The sequence below is a fragment of the Dromaius novaehollandiae genome, chromosome 5, assembly GCF_036370855.1.
Source record: "Dromaius novaehollandiae isolate bDroNov1 chromosome 5, bDroNov1.hap1, whole genome shotgun sequence".
NCBI lineage: Eukaryota > Metazoa > Chordata > Aves > Casuariiformes > Dromaiidae > Dromaius > Dromaius novaehollandiae.
In genome coordinates, this window is record NC_088102.1 from 52566836 (window position 1) to 52584028 (window position 17193).

Genomic DNA, 17193 nt, shown 5'->3' on the forward strand with positions numbered 1-17193 from the left:
AGGCCCCGCCCACTGCGCGTGCGAGCGCCCTAGGCCACGCCCCTTCGCAGCTGGAGGGCCGGCCGGGGCTGGGGGGAGGTCTTGCGCGCCTGCGCACTGGAGCGTCCCGGCCGTGTTCCCTGCGGGTTGCCATTCTTTCCCGGCATGCTGAGCGGCGGCGGTGTCGGAGCACATCCGGCGGGGAGCCGGGGCTTGGGCTTTCGCGGCGCGATGGCGGCGGCCTCGTCCGGCGCGGACATGTTTGACGACATCGTGATGGCCGAGGAGAGGTGGGGCCGGGCGGGCGGGGTGGCCTCGGCCGGGCGGCGGAGCCGGAGGGGGCTCCCCGCGCTCTGCGGTAACGGTCGCTCCGGGGGGAGCGGGCCGGGCCGGGCCGGGCCGGCGGGCAGCGAGCCGGGGAAGGGGCGAGGAGGGGAGAGCGGCGGCGGAAACCCTCTTCGTCCTTCCTTCTCCCTGGCGGGCCGAGCCCCTCGATCGCGGCTCTTCTCCTGCGTGCGCTGCTTTTGTCACCCGCTTTCGTGTTTAAAATCTCGGCTTTTAAAACTTGACCCGGACTCGAGAGTTTATTGGCCCTGTTATTCTGATAAAAGTATTAGGCTGGATTGTGAAGTGCCCTGTTTTTGGTAAAATATAATAAATCTGTCTGAAAATACCCAAATCTTCATAAACGCATCTTATTTGAAGTTAATACTGGGGGATAATTCTAAATATGGACGGTTATATTCCTGAAATGGCAAAGAAGGTTTTTGACTGCACAAGTTGCTTGTGTGCAGTATGAGCTTCATAGGGATACAAGCATTAAAAACCATACTTCTCTTTTTACAGGTTTCATGGCGAGGGGTATCGAGAGGGGTATGCTGAAGGCAGCCACATTGGAGTTGTTGAGGGAAGGAGGCATGGATCACTCCACGGTGCCAAGATTGGGTCTGAGGTAAATGGGAAGATATTTTAGAATCGCAAGAAACTCACTGTAGCACAGAAACTGTTGAGCAAAGCCTGGTATAGTGGTAGCCTGAGCCCCAAGGGCTCCATTCAAGGATCATTTAAAGCAAGTTTTTTCAGAATGTGCTGAACCTGTTGATAGCATCATATAGAAAAGAAAATGAAAGTGTTATCTGGAATTTAGGAGGTGAAAATTGAATACATTCTCATAAGCTTCATCAGCATTATGCAGTTTAAATTGTATAATGAGGAGTTCTTTTTTTGAATAAGACAGTGCATGTACACTTTCCAACCATAGATATATATGTGTAATATTGTTTTTTAAATTGTATTGCTTTGTTTGTGTCCAGGAGGGCCCATAAAACTAGTTAAAAGGTGGTGGTTTGATTTGAGCATTTTAATAGATGGTTTCATGTTTTCTGAGTTCATTTGCTGTATGGAATTCTGAAGGTTTTGGGGTTTTTTGAAAGGGAGGATTAAAAAATGAGAAAAATATGAACAAAATTGAAGAAGCTTGTTCAGAACAAATTGACAATGGATGTAGCATTTACTTACTTTTTATACTACAAAAGTGCGGCTAAAGGCCCTCCTGGATCATCTGTGACTCAATGTTAAGGACAAATAGAAGATTCCCAGTTAGTCAAGACTTGACTCATCAAGGATTCAGGCAGTTCAGATATATAAGAACAAAGAAAACCATGAAACATTGGTTCTCCACCCAAACTGCCTCATAAAGGGGCAATTATGGGTGTTTCAGCTGCACTCATGTTTAATACTGGTAGGGTTTGTTGGTTGAGGTGCAATTATTCTTCGGTACCTAGAGTCAGCTCCATGTATTGCCACATTCGCACAATGCCATGCCCAACTCAGTAACCCTTTCTAGAAATGAGACTGGTGTTGAGACACCGTCTTGTGTATCCAGCTCCAGTCTATCATGCTGCATAATGTGGTTATAATATTTTTGGACCTGAGCCGGTCTTTTTAAAGTTCAGCTTTGACGTGGAAGCTGTACTACAGGATTCTTAGCAGGGCTTGTTTCAAGTATAGCGCTACAAATTTCAGTCCCTTTGGTCTGTTTGAAGCCCTTTTGGTAATTTTAGAAGTGCCATTTTCAGGTTTAGGGAGTCTGTTGACTACAAAAAGGACAATAGGGTTGGTATTGGTCCATTAAGAAGTGAAAAAATCTGTAAGGCTAGTTATTATAAAATTTTGTTTTGCATTTGGGCATGATACAGAAATGCATAGTGATGAAATACTTTGCTACTTATGCTACAACTATGGAGTTCCAAGAAGATAGTGTTAAACAGTAGCCCATAAAACTGGAGGGCTTTAAACAAAAAGGTCCAAGATAAAAGTGTACTGGAGGAGTGTTCCACCTTATTAATATAGAGGAAGTTCCAGAGAACAGTAAGGTTGTAGGTGGTCACATTAAATGAGTGAAAGATTGACCTGGGCAATCTTAGATTTCTCAGCCTGTTACATGTTTTGAGCAAAATCACAATACTGATCTGATACTGGCCTTGCCAGAGAGAGAATTAAAAGAAAATAGCATAATTAAAGTGTATCCATATAAGGTCACATCCCTGGAGGGGGGACGACTTAGAAAGGGTATCTCCATGGGCTCATGCAGGAGATTGGCACTGCCCCCCCCCTCCCGTAGGGCTGTGCTCATTATGCTGAGAAGCCTGCTGCTGAGTGTCCAGGGGCCAGATGTATCTTACTATAGCAGTTTGGTTTTACAGCTGTGGTACAACTCTGAAACAAATCTGTCAGTTGTCTCCATTTACCTTGGTTCTTTAAGCAGTTTTGGTGCACACAAATTAAATTTCTGTTAGAGGAAAATAAACTGGAAGCCTCACTTGAAATATGCTCCAGCACTTGATGGAATATTAATCCTGAACCCATGCTTGGGCCTTATGAAAGATCTCCAGTGTGTATTTTAACAAACATAGGCATCCCAAATGCACCTACTGTACTCTGAAGTAGTTTGCCAGCTGCAGGAACTTCCAAGTCCAACAGTGTTTTGTAAGCTTAAAGGTGAAGTGTATGCACATACAGACCAGTGTGGGACTAGGCCGCAATTTTGGATGTCAGTTCCTCAAAGTCTGCTAAATTTTGTTTTAGGTGTTTGCATCATTTCTCTATCAATGCTAAGTCACTTTTGAAAGGGATTCCAGCTATCTTATCCAATAGGTGCTTTGAAAAACTTAATCTACATTTCTATTTCATTTAGTATCCGAAGTCATAATGAGAAGTTCTTCTGGCAGTGGGGCTAGCTTAGTCAGCTCCTCATACTTCTTTCTGACTCCATGCTACCATCTTCAGTTAGACTAGTAAATTTGTTTCCATAATACTTTCAAAAAAGGCTGTTTCAGCCTGTTTCAGGTGACTTGGCTGCTCCCCACTTGAGCTGGTACAGTTGTTTATGGGGCTATATGGGGGCTATTAAAGCTGGCACTGCTGCAAAAACAAATCTTATCAAAGCATCCTAAATAGGCAGGTTGTTTTCTAATGTTCTCCCCACTGCAGCAGTTTTGATTCATAAATTTAGGAGTTTAAAGCATATATGAAACAATATATATATTGTTTTTCAGAATTGTTATTCATGCTGCATTTTAAATAGTTTAGTCCTTATATTACAGTTACCCTTATTTATCCTACCATAATTTACTGAACTTTCCAACATAGAAACTCATTTGTATATCCAGTGATTTGTTTCCTGAAGAGTGAGCTAGAATGCAATGCTTTGGTTTTCTTTGTTTGTTTGACTATATATACTATATATATACGTATGTATTTTTCCCCCATGGCATTCTTGTAAATCCACAGGTTGGCTGCTACCTTGGGTTTGCACTGACATGGCAGTGTCTGCTGCACAAATGCACAGATGAAAAGAACAGGTAGGGTTAAAAAAAATTATTGCTCCTTTGACACTGATTCAAATTAAGGTGCCTAGTTTTGCTGCGCCCCCCTCTCCCCCCCCCCATTTTGATAAGCGGGAAAAAGGTGAGCAGAGGGCCACCAAGGTGTTATCATGTGCTGGAGAATATGATATTGAAGAGCGCATGAGGGAGCAGAGTTTGTTCAGCCTGGAGAAGAGAAGATGAGCTGTATAATTGTACTACATAAGGGGAAGTTCTAGATAAGATGGAGACAGAGTCTTTGCAGAGGTGCACAGCGAAAGGAGAAGAGACAGTGTCTACAAGTTGCAACAAGTGAAATTCTGATGGGACATAAGGAGGAAGTTCTTTCTGGTGTGAGCAGTTAAGCACTGGGACAGGTTTCCCCAGAGAGATTGTAGAAGCTCCAGCCTTCCAGACTTTCAAATCTGATTGGAGATGGCCATGAGCAACCTGATCTGATCTAGCTTTGAAGTTAGCCCTGCTTTGGGCAGGAGACGGACTAGATGACCTTTAGGCATCCTTTTCAACCTGCATTTTTCTATGATTTCTGTGTTGTTTTTCTCCAAATGGAGAATAGCGCATGCTTATGAAGTACTAATAACACTTGCCACTTCTGCATCACTGGTCAAGTTTGCGAACCACTGGCAGAGCTTTTTTTCATTACATAAAAGCTGTGATGCTGACACATGTAGCAAGCAAGGCTGACTTGTTAACAGCTGCACAATATTATTGATTAAAAACTAGAATAGTTCTTTGACAAGCAAGTGCTGAGGTTGTACTTGTCCAATTGCTAACAATTGATGGTAAAGTTAGACTGTGCCTTCAGAAGGTACTGCGTGCAGAGTCCAGCTTATAGGATATATGTATCTACAGCCTATAGCTACTCGTAGTGTGCTTTTGCTGAGTGATTTATGTATTTAAGTGCAGAATTTGTTATGATGGGGTGTCTTGTCCCATCTCTACCCATGATCCATATGCATTTGTTTGCTATTGTTGGTTCTGTAGCTTTCATAAGACTGCTGACAGAGGAAAGGACTAGATACTGTTCCTCCAAAAAGAAAAAAAAGATACAGTGTGTTGCATTATTTGGAGCCTTATTCTAGTTTACAAATCTGGTGAAATTGCTTAAGTGGTTTGTTAATATTTTACTCTGTGAGGCACAGAATCCATATGCTTCATGGCATTTTGAAACTCAAAATATATTTAGCTGGGCAAGAAACTTTGGCTCTGAGTTCATTGTCTGAAGATTAAATGATTTGTTTCCTAAGGATACTTTAATTTGAATTTGGTAAAACCTTAGGATTCTTAACAGTCAGTTTTCTGAAGATTATTAAATATGTAGTTTAATTCTTATCCAGTATTTTTATTTCTGCTATTTCTTTTTTAATTTTATTTGACTGGAGACATACAGTGTTTTCCTAACATGTTAACAAATTGTGTTATCTTTGAGATGCTTTAATAAGACCATAGGCACAAGACCACATTATAGGAAGATGCTGAAAAGAATTTCATTCATGAGCAGTGTTTAGAATCTTGAAGGACCTGCACTGAATATTCACTGTTCAGTGTGGAAGTATTTTATCCCCTAATTAGCATTGTTTGTTCTCAGAGATACGGTCGCCCCATCATCCAAGACTGACATTCATGTTACACTGCTATCGTACTTTTTTGAGGGAGCTGCAATTCACTCTCAGTAATAGCTATAATTATGGGTTCTGTTTCCCAAAGCCAGTGAGACATGCAAGGGCATCAGTATCTCATGAATAATTCAGAAGTATTTGATAAGGCTGAAAAATGTTTGCCTTCCCTATCTCGAATTTTATGGTCTTTGCATAATTTTTTTTCTGACTGCAGCAGAAACCCATCTTGCTATTTTTTTTCTCTAGTTTGCCACACAAGTGTGTGTTGTGCCAAAATGAATGGCTTTCCTTTGATTAGGTAGAACTGTAATTTTTTTTTCCTGTCCAATTTTGACAAAGTTAGCTGAAAGAAATGCCACCATATTCTCAGCCATCTTGATATGTGTTTTAGTGAACTTTCTTATTGCGTTTCTTTATTTCACTCAGTCGTCTAATTGGTATTTTCAAAGATTCTTCAATATTTCTCAATTTTTGGAAGGTAAGTCAAAGGGGAAAACTTAACTTTGTTAGTTGTGCAATAACTTACCATTGCAAGTTAAAAAGGGGATGGAGGACTGGGTTCTGTGCTCTGAATTATAATACATAAATATCAGTATAATCTTCATATTGGCGGATAGAAAAATAGTAGACTAATTTTTTTTTGTTTTGATTCTTTGTAGTAAAAAGATAAAGGTTCTGGATTCATTAATAGGGATGATTCGGAAATTCCCTTATGAAGACCCCACTTACGATAAGCTTCAAGAAGATCTGGAAAAAATCAGAGGAAAATTTAAACAGGTTTGTAGAATTAAGTTGTTACTTTAGCACAAAGTGATACTAATTTCTGAACAGATTTAATCTCTAAACCTGCTTAAAAAATAGTTGTTATGCAGTTAAGAGCAATTACTGTTCTCCTTTTGGACTCATAGTAGAAGTACTTAAAATAAGTTGAAAATTATCCAAATAATGGCAAATGCAAAATAAAAGAAAAAATAAATTCTTTAAAAGGAAAATTGAAAATGTCATTTGTTAATGACTCAAATTACAAGTGGGACTAGAACAATAGAAAGGGAGGAATTGGGAGTTTTGGGCATTTATCTGGAGAACAGACACTTTACAACACTTACATGTATTCTTTTTTAGGTTTGCTCAATACTAAATATTCAGTCTGATTTTAGAATTAGTACTGAAAGATCATCACTAACATTTTGAGTATAACAGATGAAGATAAACATGGATGAACAAAGAAGAAATATTAAAAGAACGCGTAACTGAGAAGTGTGTATCTACTCCTACTCTAAACAAAATGAAAGTAGTGAACAGGCGCTAAACATTAAAGAGGGAAGAGAAAAACATTGAGCTTTTAATAGTAGTTCTCGTATGTCCTTTTACAGTTATTAATACCAGGTTTTATTTAGGATCACTGAAATACCGGTGTGTAAACCTGTTAAAAAGAAATATCTGCTTTAATTCCTCACTAACCTTGCATTGATAAGGATTAATCCTTAAGAGGAAAAAGTTTGTGTTTGCAGTGTTTCCTTATTTAAAGGATGTATATTATTTTAAAAGCTGTATATGTAGTTCAGTTTACACCTTGTGTACATATTGTACTACACCATGTGTAGTAAAATATAATCTATTGCCTGCTGAGTTTACAGTAGAGAATATCTTCATGGGTAAAGGGTAGGATTGCAAATGGAACAAGAATGAATAGGAGAGACTAAGATACTTGTTCTTAAAGTAGCTGCATCTCAAAACATGAAATTTGTTCTCTTCACTAGCTTTGCAGACTGATCCAGTATGCAAAAAACCCCAAACGCTAAGAATTGTAAGTGATCAGTAATACAAACACGACTGGCAGAAGAGTTGTGTTACTGATAACTAGTACCTTTCATCTGGGAATAGCTTATTATTTTCAGGCTTGAAAATATACTCATTGGTCTCATCCAAAAAATGGATGCTGTCAGCTATATAAATATTCAGCTATATTAGCTGAAGAGAAAAAGTCAGTTATTTTACCTGAAAGATATTCTGTGTTGTGCTGTTAGATGTCTTTGCATACCATTTGCAAATAAAGTTATATAATTAATTGTAGAGAATCTTTCATCAAGCTGTAATGTAAATGTGTCTGGCTGGGTCTACATGGCATAATGTAGCTTCATGAAGAGAGATTTAACTAGCATGGATATCAGAAGCTATTCACAGGGTAAACTCTCTCAGGTGAAGGCAATGTGCTAACGTGCCCATATCCTTGAGTAGCACTATTTTGTACCATCTAGACCTCACTTCTGTTCTACTTGCACAGCTTTTTTATTATACAAGAAAATAAGCAACTCGAATTTTTTAAATGTTCACTGTGCATTTGCATCTGGGATTTGAAGGACGTACACATTTTTTTCTTTAACATTTGTAATCCAAAAATTGCAGCAAAATGTATGTTTTTGTTGAGTATGTGTGTCTGCACATATGTATGTATCATTTTATTTAAAAATAATCTTTCGCTTTTTGTCTTTCCTGAATATACCAATGATCAGAGGCCTTTTTTAATAACTAACTACTAGTGTGCATTTTTTTCTTTTAGAATTGGCTTTTGTGTAAGTGTTCAAACAGTCTTAATGTATTTCGTGAATGTCAGAGCCATCTAGTGGCAGAGGTTGTTATATTGTGTAAGAAGTAGATTGTAAGTAATGCTTCCTGTAAGAGTTTACAAGTATTTATATAGGTAGAAGTTGCCAAAATAGAGAGTACAGAATATATGTATGCATGATTCCACTCTTCTAATTATGTGATAGATTTCTTTGAAATAAAGTAGTATTGAGGTAGGATTCATTTGTAGCTTGTCTTCTTTTCCTGCATGGTGAAAATATTGGAGAAGAAGGACTTGAAACTATTAACTGTTTATAAAACTGCTTCAGCTTGGTTATGCTCCAAAAACCTATTAAATACAATACTATACAGGTTGTTTTTTTTAATATATTATCAAATCTTTGAACGTAGAAATATTTTTCCAGAAACAGTTAACTTTAAATATTGCCTTCATAAAATTTTACAGTCTCGTTATTAATTACAGTGATTATTTACCTTCATAATTCGATAATATTAGTAAAAGCTCTCTGCCTGTTAGTAGTGCTCGTTGGCTAACATTAGTGAAAAAACTTTACAGTGGTATGTGGGTGGTTTTTTTGCTTTTCCTGTGAAACTTGGTTTGAGTCTTTGGAAGTGACATGACAGTACGGCAGTTCCTTCACATAGGGCAGTGCGAGTATGGCTGACTTTTAGCTGGTCTGCAGCTAGACCACTAGGCAATCAGAACAAGCCCCGAGCTGCACGTACCTGAGAAATACTACCTTAAATGGGCTACAGTTAAAGATTCTGTTGGATACGTACCTATACTTAATGCAGACTTTTAAAGCTGTTTTTTGAAACAGAAGTGGGGTTTTCTGTGATATTCGGGGATGTAACAGTGGAGTCTTCACAATGTATTATAGAGGTATTTTCATACCTGATTTACAAATAAAGAGTTAAAGCCCAGAAAACATCAAGAATGTTCATTTGCCTTAACCAGTGTGCGATATCTAATTTTTTCTGAATAATTTTGCATTTTAAGAACCTGAATTCTTCAGAATGTGCTACTTGTTAACATCAATTGTGGTTATGAGTACCTAGGTTTTTTGCATGTGTGTGTTTTTGCATGTGTTTCTCATATGAGTCACCTAGTAAATGAGGAACGTAAGAGTCAGCAAACGCCTGTAAAAAGGGTGTTCTTAAGTAACCTAACTAAAATGCTATTGAGAAAAAAATCCGTCAAAATTTGGGAAAACCGCACTTCTCAAAATGGCATTCAGTTTTGTGAGACATGAGCATATGGTTTCTCTTCTCGCAGTGCCCTTCCTCTTTTGTTAACACCTTCTTAAAATCAGCAACAAATTATAACAAATTTTTCTAACTGGCTTCATTAATTTCACAACCTGATCATTCATCCTGGGTACTGAACGATCAGGACTTTTGTGGAAAAAAGTATTGTGTGGTAATTAAAGATTCTGTCAAAAGATCTATCCGTAGAAAGGCTGAATAAAACTTGTATGAGCCACATTAATTGCTTTAATATTTTTTCTGTGTTTTTTTCTAAATAGCAAACTGGGAGGAAAAGATATGGAAAAAATGTAATTTGTAGATTCTAATACTGGTTCTTAATAAAGTTGGACATTAAGATTTATAGCTCTGTGCTGCATGGTCTAACAGGTTTGAAATTTTCCAGAAGTACTTGATTTGAAAAAAAGGATGGAAAATTTCTGAAAAAATTATTGAGGTTACTAAGATTTTAAAATACATTGCTGTATTCACCATCTCTAGTTATGCTCAGTGGTTAGAGAAGAATGTTTGAAACATCTAACTCTCAAATTTTGGCTTGTCTGGGCTGAGTTCTAGCTTGTTTCATTTCATTCTGTTTTTTTCTAATGTCTTGTAATTATTCTGCAGTGTTGCATGCTTGAAAGGGAATGCTGATGATATTAATGAATGGCATTTACTGGAGATAAAATTATTGGCAAGCAAGATAAAGACAGGGCTCCTTCTCAGGGTCATTGCTTTCCAAAAGAAGTTCTACAGCGATAGCAGCGTGAAGCACTAAGCATTTTTGACAAAATGCTAGTGTTTGTGTGCCTAATGATTCTGAGGATATAGTTTGAAATGTGTTGGAATATTAGAATTATCTGAAGTCCATCTGGATTAGAATCCTTATTTCTGATAACAATTCATCCAAGACATTTCAGAGAACACTACAACAAAGCTGAATCAGGCAGACAGAGTAATGTATGTGTGATATTATTAATTTTTCATCCTGATCCCTCATTAGAGAAAGGCTCTGTTTTGAAACAAAAGGTTTAATATTTCTTCTCACATTATAATCAAGTCCTCATATCCTTGGTGCTACCCAGTATAGATGTAAGTGCCTTCTGAATATTGCCCTTTACAACTTAATACAGCAATGGTTTATGTGGTCTAATTGCATCCTAAAACTTCAGCTTTCGTAATTTGGCAAGTGACCATGAAGACTCTCATTTTACAGTCTGCCAGTATTGCTTTTCTCATGGGTGAAGTTATGACAGTGCGTTACCACAGAAATGTATGTATTACAAGCGAAAACGGGGATGATTTGGGAGGTATGAATGAGTTCTGTGGCAAGTTTCCAGTTGCAATTTTTGTTGTCTAGGACTGACATATCAAGGCCACCTAGAGCTTCCTGATACTTGGGCACTTCAGTAAGTGTGCCCTTGGAAGTATGTCACGGTCCTTGGAACGGGAGAACCAGTTCAGCCACTACTGAAATACAGTGCTTTGGGCACTATTTTGAAAGCAGTCTGCTAAGTATTTAACTTTGTGCACTCAGGTTTGAAAACTTTGGTTTCAGTAACAGAGACAAGAAGTGCTGTTAAATACCCAAATGAGCTCTGTTTTAATACTGTTTATAAAATTAATTAATCTGGAGCCAGCGCAGCTATCTCTTCGGCACCACGCTGTGTCTGTTCCTACCCTAATCACAGGAGTGTTTGTTCTCAAAGTGTAATAATATTCTACATTCTTGCAGCATTTTTCATGCTACAATTCCTAAAGTACTTTACCACTCCTGAATATATGTACAGCCCTATCAAATGAGGTAATATGGTGAGAAGGGAAACGTAGTCACTAAGATCATCTGAAATGTAGCCAACCTAAGGGATTTTGGAAATCCTTGTTAACATAAAGTAGTATTAGTGCATTCTCACATGAAATGTATAAAATGTAAAAAACAAAACAAAAAACCTAGAGAAGGTTTCTGAATAGGTGTGAGAAATAGCATGTGGCTTTTGTCTTGAGAAAGTAGAAAGTTTGACTGTAGTCATGCAGAATTTGAGGGGGTGGAACAGTGACGTTTTATCTGAAGCATTAAACTGGTTCTTATTTATAATATCTCAAATTGCGGAGTTTACTTTTGGTGAAATGTTGAGGTAGAAAAGAAGATCGATGCTTATGCAGTCTCTGCATCTCGACTCTGCGCTATACAAAATGGACATCAGTATTTGTCTTTTTTGATTGTTTAGCAGCATATTTTGTTGCTTTATTTCAGTGTGATATGTAAGTAAATTTTTAGTCTTCAGCATCCTCCAGATTCTGGGGAATAATCAACACTGCATGGAATCTTTCTTGATTGTAGGAACTGTGAGTCAGCAACCCTTTATTTTTTTTAGTTGCAGCTATTGTTCCAGAATCAAGCTTTACTGCTATTGTCCACTGTTTGTCCAGCTCACGTTTACTGGACTGTGGGAACGGATTAGGGTTTCATGGCTTTTTTTTCCTTCTTGCATAAACTCTTGATCAAAGACATTCCTTGGATGACAAAACACTGTATACTGTGTCACACAGTCCTGACCAGACTGCACGAACAGTAGTTTAAAAACACATGCCTACATTGTTCTCTCTTTTTTTTTTTGCAATGTGTGTGCAGACACTGAATTTTTGAGACCCCCTTTACCACCTTAGAAGTAACACACATACAGAATGTATTCTTGATAAGCACCTAACAGTTTCTGAAATAAAAGGGAAAAATGGATATTTGTACTCAGTAAAATTAAGGATTGGTGTAATAGTATGTCATTTTTAAGGACAACTAGAGGTTATGTCTGCTGCATATTTCCTTCTTGAGGAGACCTCGGGTATGGTCCAGTTAGTTAGGACCATTGTGATTCTAAAACCACGGGGACTTACAGCATCTTTTTTTGTGTCATATTCAGAACAGCTGAGTAATACGGAGAATAATTTGAGTGCAATTCAGGAATTTGTAAGCCTGCTTCACGATAGGTACCTTGTCCAGACTGTAGGTTCAGGGTGTGGCCCCTTACAGTTGTATCTCGTGTTCTTCTTTTGAGCAAGTTCTCTTCTGCAAATCGGAGGGGGACAGACTTCACAAAAATCCAGTAGCATTAGTATGAGAAATAATGAGAAAGAAACATAGTGTTTTACAGAGAAAAATGTGGAGAGACTTTTTCAAGGAGCTTTCACGTACAATTTGCCCAGAATTCTCCATTAGCAGAAGCATGGGAGAAACCCCCTGAAGATGCCTGAGGCGTGTTTGCAGAGGGATTTAAAAACATGGAGGACTCCATTTAGATGATCGGAAAGCTGTTTGTGGACGAGAGAACACTTGTGTTTCCCCAGGCGTGTGGGCATAGGCTTGTTTGACTCTGCAGCACTATTGAGCACTGTCTTGCAAGAGTCAAGGCAGGTGAACACGTTCTCTTAAACTAGAAGGATGTTGCCGTAGGGGAGGAACTGTTCTGATCTTCTGCAGTTCAGGGGCCTTCATGGCCTGAAACAGTCACAGATATGTCCAGAGTCAAAAAATAAAACAAATGGTATTACATTTATAAGAAATATTTACTTTTTTAAGTAGTTGCTGATGCCTTTTGGATGCTTGAGAGGGCGTCATGTCTGTACATAAAAAGAAACATAGCTATTTTGGCCAGAATAAATTAGCTGAAGAACTGGTCCTCATGTTTAAAATAGCCAGCAACCACATGAAAAAAATGTAAAGAATTAGAGCCTGTGGGTGTTCAAGAAGCAAAAAAGTTGTTCAAAAAATCCTATCCTGTATTTGGACAATCTATAGTGATAAAATCTAGTAAAAGGAGAAATAAAACACTATCAAAAAGCTCAATTGTCTGCTTCAGGCAGTTTCCCATCGGACTCGTGAGTTAGGACACTTGCTTAGTGTTGGCTCGAGTGAGTTGTCGTAATGCTCCTGTAGTGGTTTAGTGGCCTCGTTATGCAAGTTGCCCTTTTCAGCGCAGTTCCTTGAAGACTGGAGGTAATGTTACAGATAATATCCTTACTGTGGGTTGTTTGTTAGCTGTCTTAGGAGACCAAACGTTTAATGGAACGCAACTTCGGAATGGATTAGGACATGTGCCACAGGGAAAGCAGGTGGGATGGGTGAAATAATAGAACCGCATCCCTCAGCAACGTGTAATCTAAAATTTATTTACTTAGCAGGTTGGGAATGGTGGGTGCATCGTGATTTTTCTTCTTTTGACACATGCTACACACACAAATCAAAGCCCCAGCACCTGCAGTTCGGTCTAGACCTTCACTGCCTGGACCCGGGGGAACAGGATGCTCACTCCGACCAGTCAACGTGTCAGGTCCTGGCTTGCAACTTGGTCCCGGCCACGCAGTGCTTCTGCCTTGGACTCAGCCTTCTAAATGGTATCGGACGTCAGTGTGCGGGGCTCCCCCCCGCCCCCCCCGAAGGTTTATTGTCTGAACCATTTATTGCTTTATATGTTTGACTGTTGGCATGAACTACCGTGGCCTCACTAACCATGTAGTCCTAGGCCACTCTCTTTGACTTTTTCCATATCTATGGCCAATTAGTGATGGGCAGGGGGGTACCTGTCACCCTCTGGTCTCCCACTGCAGATGTGTTATGAAGTGGGGAGTTAGCAGCAGCTGCCTAACAAAGTTCATCTCTTGCTTCTTTGTTTTCCAGCTTATGCCACATTTAGTCAGAGCTGAACACATGTAGTCACAGTCTCATTTGTCTGGGCAGTACTTGCAGGTAGGCTTCACCCCAGGACAGACATGTTAGTAGGGAAGACTGTACTGTGGCTGTCCATTAGCATATACTTTGACTATGATGGGAATATCATTTTTATTGCAGTCTTCTAGTATTTGGCTTTGAGATGGATCACTGCATGTGTTTTTATCTGAATTAAGGGCTTATTGTTATATTTCTTCAAGGCTACTGTTGTAAATAAAAAAATAGTAGAATCCATAAGTAAAAAGAGAAGAGGGCCAAAATCCACACTGATGTGTTTTTTTTTTTTTTTTCCTACTGGGTAAGGAAGCAATCACTAAACATAAAGTCCTGTGTCCATAGAGGAGATTTCAGAAAAGTAGATACACTGTCGTGTGATTCTGTGCATGGTAGTAACTGCTTCCAGTAGACTTGGGGCTGTTCTGTGTCACCCTATTGCAACAGCTTTTATATACAGGAGGTCAGTAGGAGTAGAAGGTGCCCTGTACCGCCTGTGTCGCAGGAGCAGAGCTGTTGCCCACATACTGTGGGTGATGCTTCTGCATCCACTGGGCCCACACAGAGCAGAGATGCTGCGTGCGCTGTATTCCTGAGTCGCTGTGAACACACAGGCTTTCTGCCAGTAGCTTGTTCCCTGCTCAGGTAAAGAGTGCTCAGGAAAATTATGGCTGGGAATAATTTGTGATTTCCCTAAAATATGAGACTTTCTCATGTGTGGGCCTCACACGGGCAAACGGTGGGACAGCTCTAAATCTGGCTATGCAGCTACTTAATAGGATTGTCAAGAAACTACTTCTGCTTTCCCTCTTCAAGTCACAATAGAGAAATAAAAGAGTAGCGTCTGTCTTGCTGCTAAATTTGCACTTCTCAGCCCAAAAAGAGAGTCAGAGGCTTGTCAAGTCTCACACTATAGATGTGATTCAGGTGACAAATTTGCAGTCCGTTTCTCATCATTTGATCAGAATATTGTATGAAACTATGTCAAATGTCTTGGTTTGCAATGCCACTACAATGAATATCGTCAGTTATATTTGTGGCATCATAAAAATACTCTTTTTGTCAGAAAAGATGCATTTCCCATAAAATGATGTTGGCAGAAATGCATTAAAATGCCATCATTCACAGCATTACTGCCCTTGTCCCACTGTAGCTTTTCAGTGATGTTGCAAAGAGTCTTCATCAGGAGTATCTAGCCCACATGCCTGCGTCATTCCTATGACTCATTTGAAATACAGGTCCAAGCTTCACTTTCTCCCCTATCTGCTGCAGTTTTCCTTCACTTCAGATGCCAGCTACATTTGACTACAAGTGGTTTTCAAGTTTTTACATTTAACAGACTCTATTGTTACTTACTGTTTATTAAAGAGGGTGTGAATTTAAGTGTTCACAAAAGGTACAAGCTTGTCACTCAGGCTACCTTCAGCAATGGAATGGAAGTCCTTGGTACTTCTCGGTCTGGTGTAAGAAGGTATAATATGTGTTTTTCCTTTGACTAAGTTAAAGCATAGTCTAGCTGAATGCATTTTTTTTTTATATATATATAAACAGCCTATAGTACTAAATTGTTTTTCTAACTACATTCTTGTCTTCCTGCCCTTTGCCTTGTGAATAATACTGGCATAGTTCACCTAACATCCAGACTTAGTAAGATGCATTCAGAGATGATGTTTAAGAGAGAAGGAAACCATAAATAGCAGTGATGATTGTGTAGGTTTAAACCTACTTAAGTCAACAAATACTTCAGTCAGTTGAAGAGTTTACAGGATGGATAGAAGTGTTGGGGGAAAACAAAAGCATTTAACAAGTTCAACATTTTGCTGGGTAAGTTTCTCATTGAATCATTTATTTTCATTAAAAAAAGCTTTTTGTCCAAAATCAAGTTTTTTTTTAAGTAAGTCATCATTCAATTTTTGACCATTAAAATTAGAAGGGTTGTTCATCAGCACTACAAAAGCAAGCCAACATTTTTTTTTAATTTCTTTAAAATGTGTTGAAATTTTGAGGCAAAAAAAAAGATTTAGGTGAAAAAAAAGGCTTTCTTTTTTTTTTTTTTTTTTTTTGATCTAGGCCAAGTTGAGCTACAACTTGACCTGTATTTAAAGTCACTGTGACTCCAGCTGAGATAATTTCTTTCAATGCTATAGGAATTTACCTTAACGGCCCACCAGTGTGACTTGACTGTATTAAGGAGGTGCCCACTTCTAAAGGAAAGAATTACAGCTCAAACTGTATACTGATACAGATGTAGTTACTTTATCTATTTAATCTTACAGCTGTGATTTTACAGTAGACCATTTGGTTCAGTTTCCTAGCTGAAATGATGGGTAAGTTGACCAGCTAATACAAGCTGAACTGTGATTTTTCTGATGCAGACGGCTTCCCATCTATCGGTAACGGCACCAAGACAACTTATTTTGCTCTAGTCTATGATTCACATACAACATCTAATTTTTGTTTCCTTTGCTGCATTTATTGCATAGCATCAGTTGTAATGTGCAGTTTAGTTAGGAGGCAAATGCTACATTTCTGGTTTGAGACAGGAGAGAAAAATATGTGACCTTTTACATAGATCACTTTTTCTTAAGGCAGAAATTAAATCATATTTTCAGATATTTCCTCAGGCTGAATAGTCAAATACATAGGTCAGAAACCTGCCTGTTCTCCACAAAGAGCAAGCAGTAGTTTCTGCTGTGTCCGGCTTCTGTAATAATGAGAAAATGCATCCCCAATTTTCAGAAAGTTATGATGGAATGTGAATTGGGACATAGTTATAATTTAATCTGATTTTAGTTTCTAAGTAATATGTAACTGCTGTTACATTTTTCTCCTTTTAAGTCCAGTTCTTTATGTACTTTTAGTGGCTCTGAAATTTTTCTGCTTTAGTTTTCTCTATTATCTTAGTGATAAATAGTAACATGCAAGAACTATATGTGAGGGGGAGGAAAGGAAAAGACACTGTAGTAACCTTACTGCTTTTAAAACAAACTATTTCTATAGAGGTGTTCTAGGACACAAAAACCTTACACTGATAAATAAATACAAACAAGCATTCTGTAGCATCAAACACCTACTTTATTTTACCTTTATTGAAAAGAACCACCAAATGGTATTTTACTCTGAATTGTTACCTTAGATGTTTAAAGGAAAATCTTCAGCA

General features: G+C 38.6%; 1 protein-coding gene across 1 annotated transcript; it reads left to right on the forward strand.

The window, feature by feature from the left end:
- Positions 1 to 102: 102 nt before the first annotated feature.
- LTO1 (LTO1 maturation factor of ABCE1) lies at positions 103 to 8289 on the forward strand. Its single transcript, XM_026094557.2, has 5 exons — positions 103 to 269; positions 826 to 931; positions 3772 to 3842; positions 6145 to 6262; positions 6608 to 8289. Exons 1-5 carry the CDS (start codon positions 145 to 147, stop codon positions 6674 to 6676), a joined length of 489 nt encoding a protein of 162 aa, XP_025950342.2. The 5' UTR covers positions 103 to 144; the 3' UTR covers positions 6677 to 8289.
- Positions 8290 to 17193: the final 8904 nt, after the last annotated feature.

Bases quoted from the DNA above. Each gene is read 5' to 3' on its own strand.
- LTO1 (XM_026094557.2), top strand. From the start codon at position 145: ATGCTGAGCGGCGGCGGTGTCGGAGCACATCCGGCGGGGAGCCGGGGC. The intron at 932-3,771 runs GTAAATGGGAAG...GTAAATCCACAG, and splicing joins GTGCCAAGATTGGGTCTGAG to GTTGGCTGCTACCTTGGGTT. The intron at 6,263-6,607 runs GTTTGTAGAATT...ATTCTTTTTTAG, and splicing joins TCAGAGGAAAATTTAAACAG to GTTTGCTCAATACTAAATAT.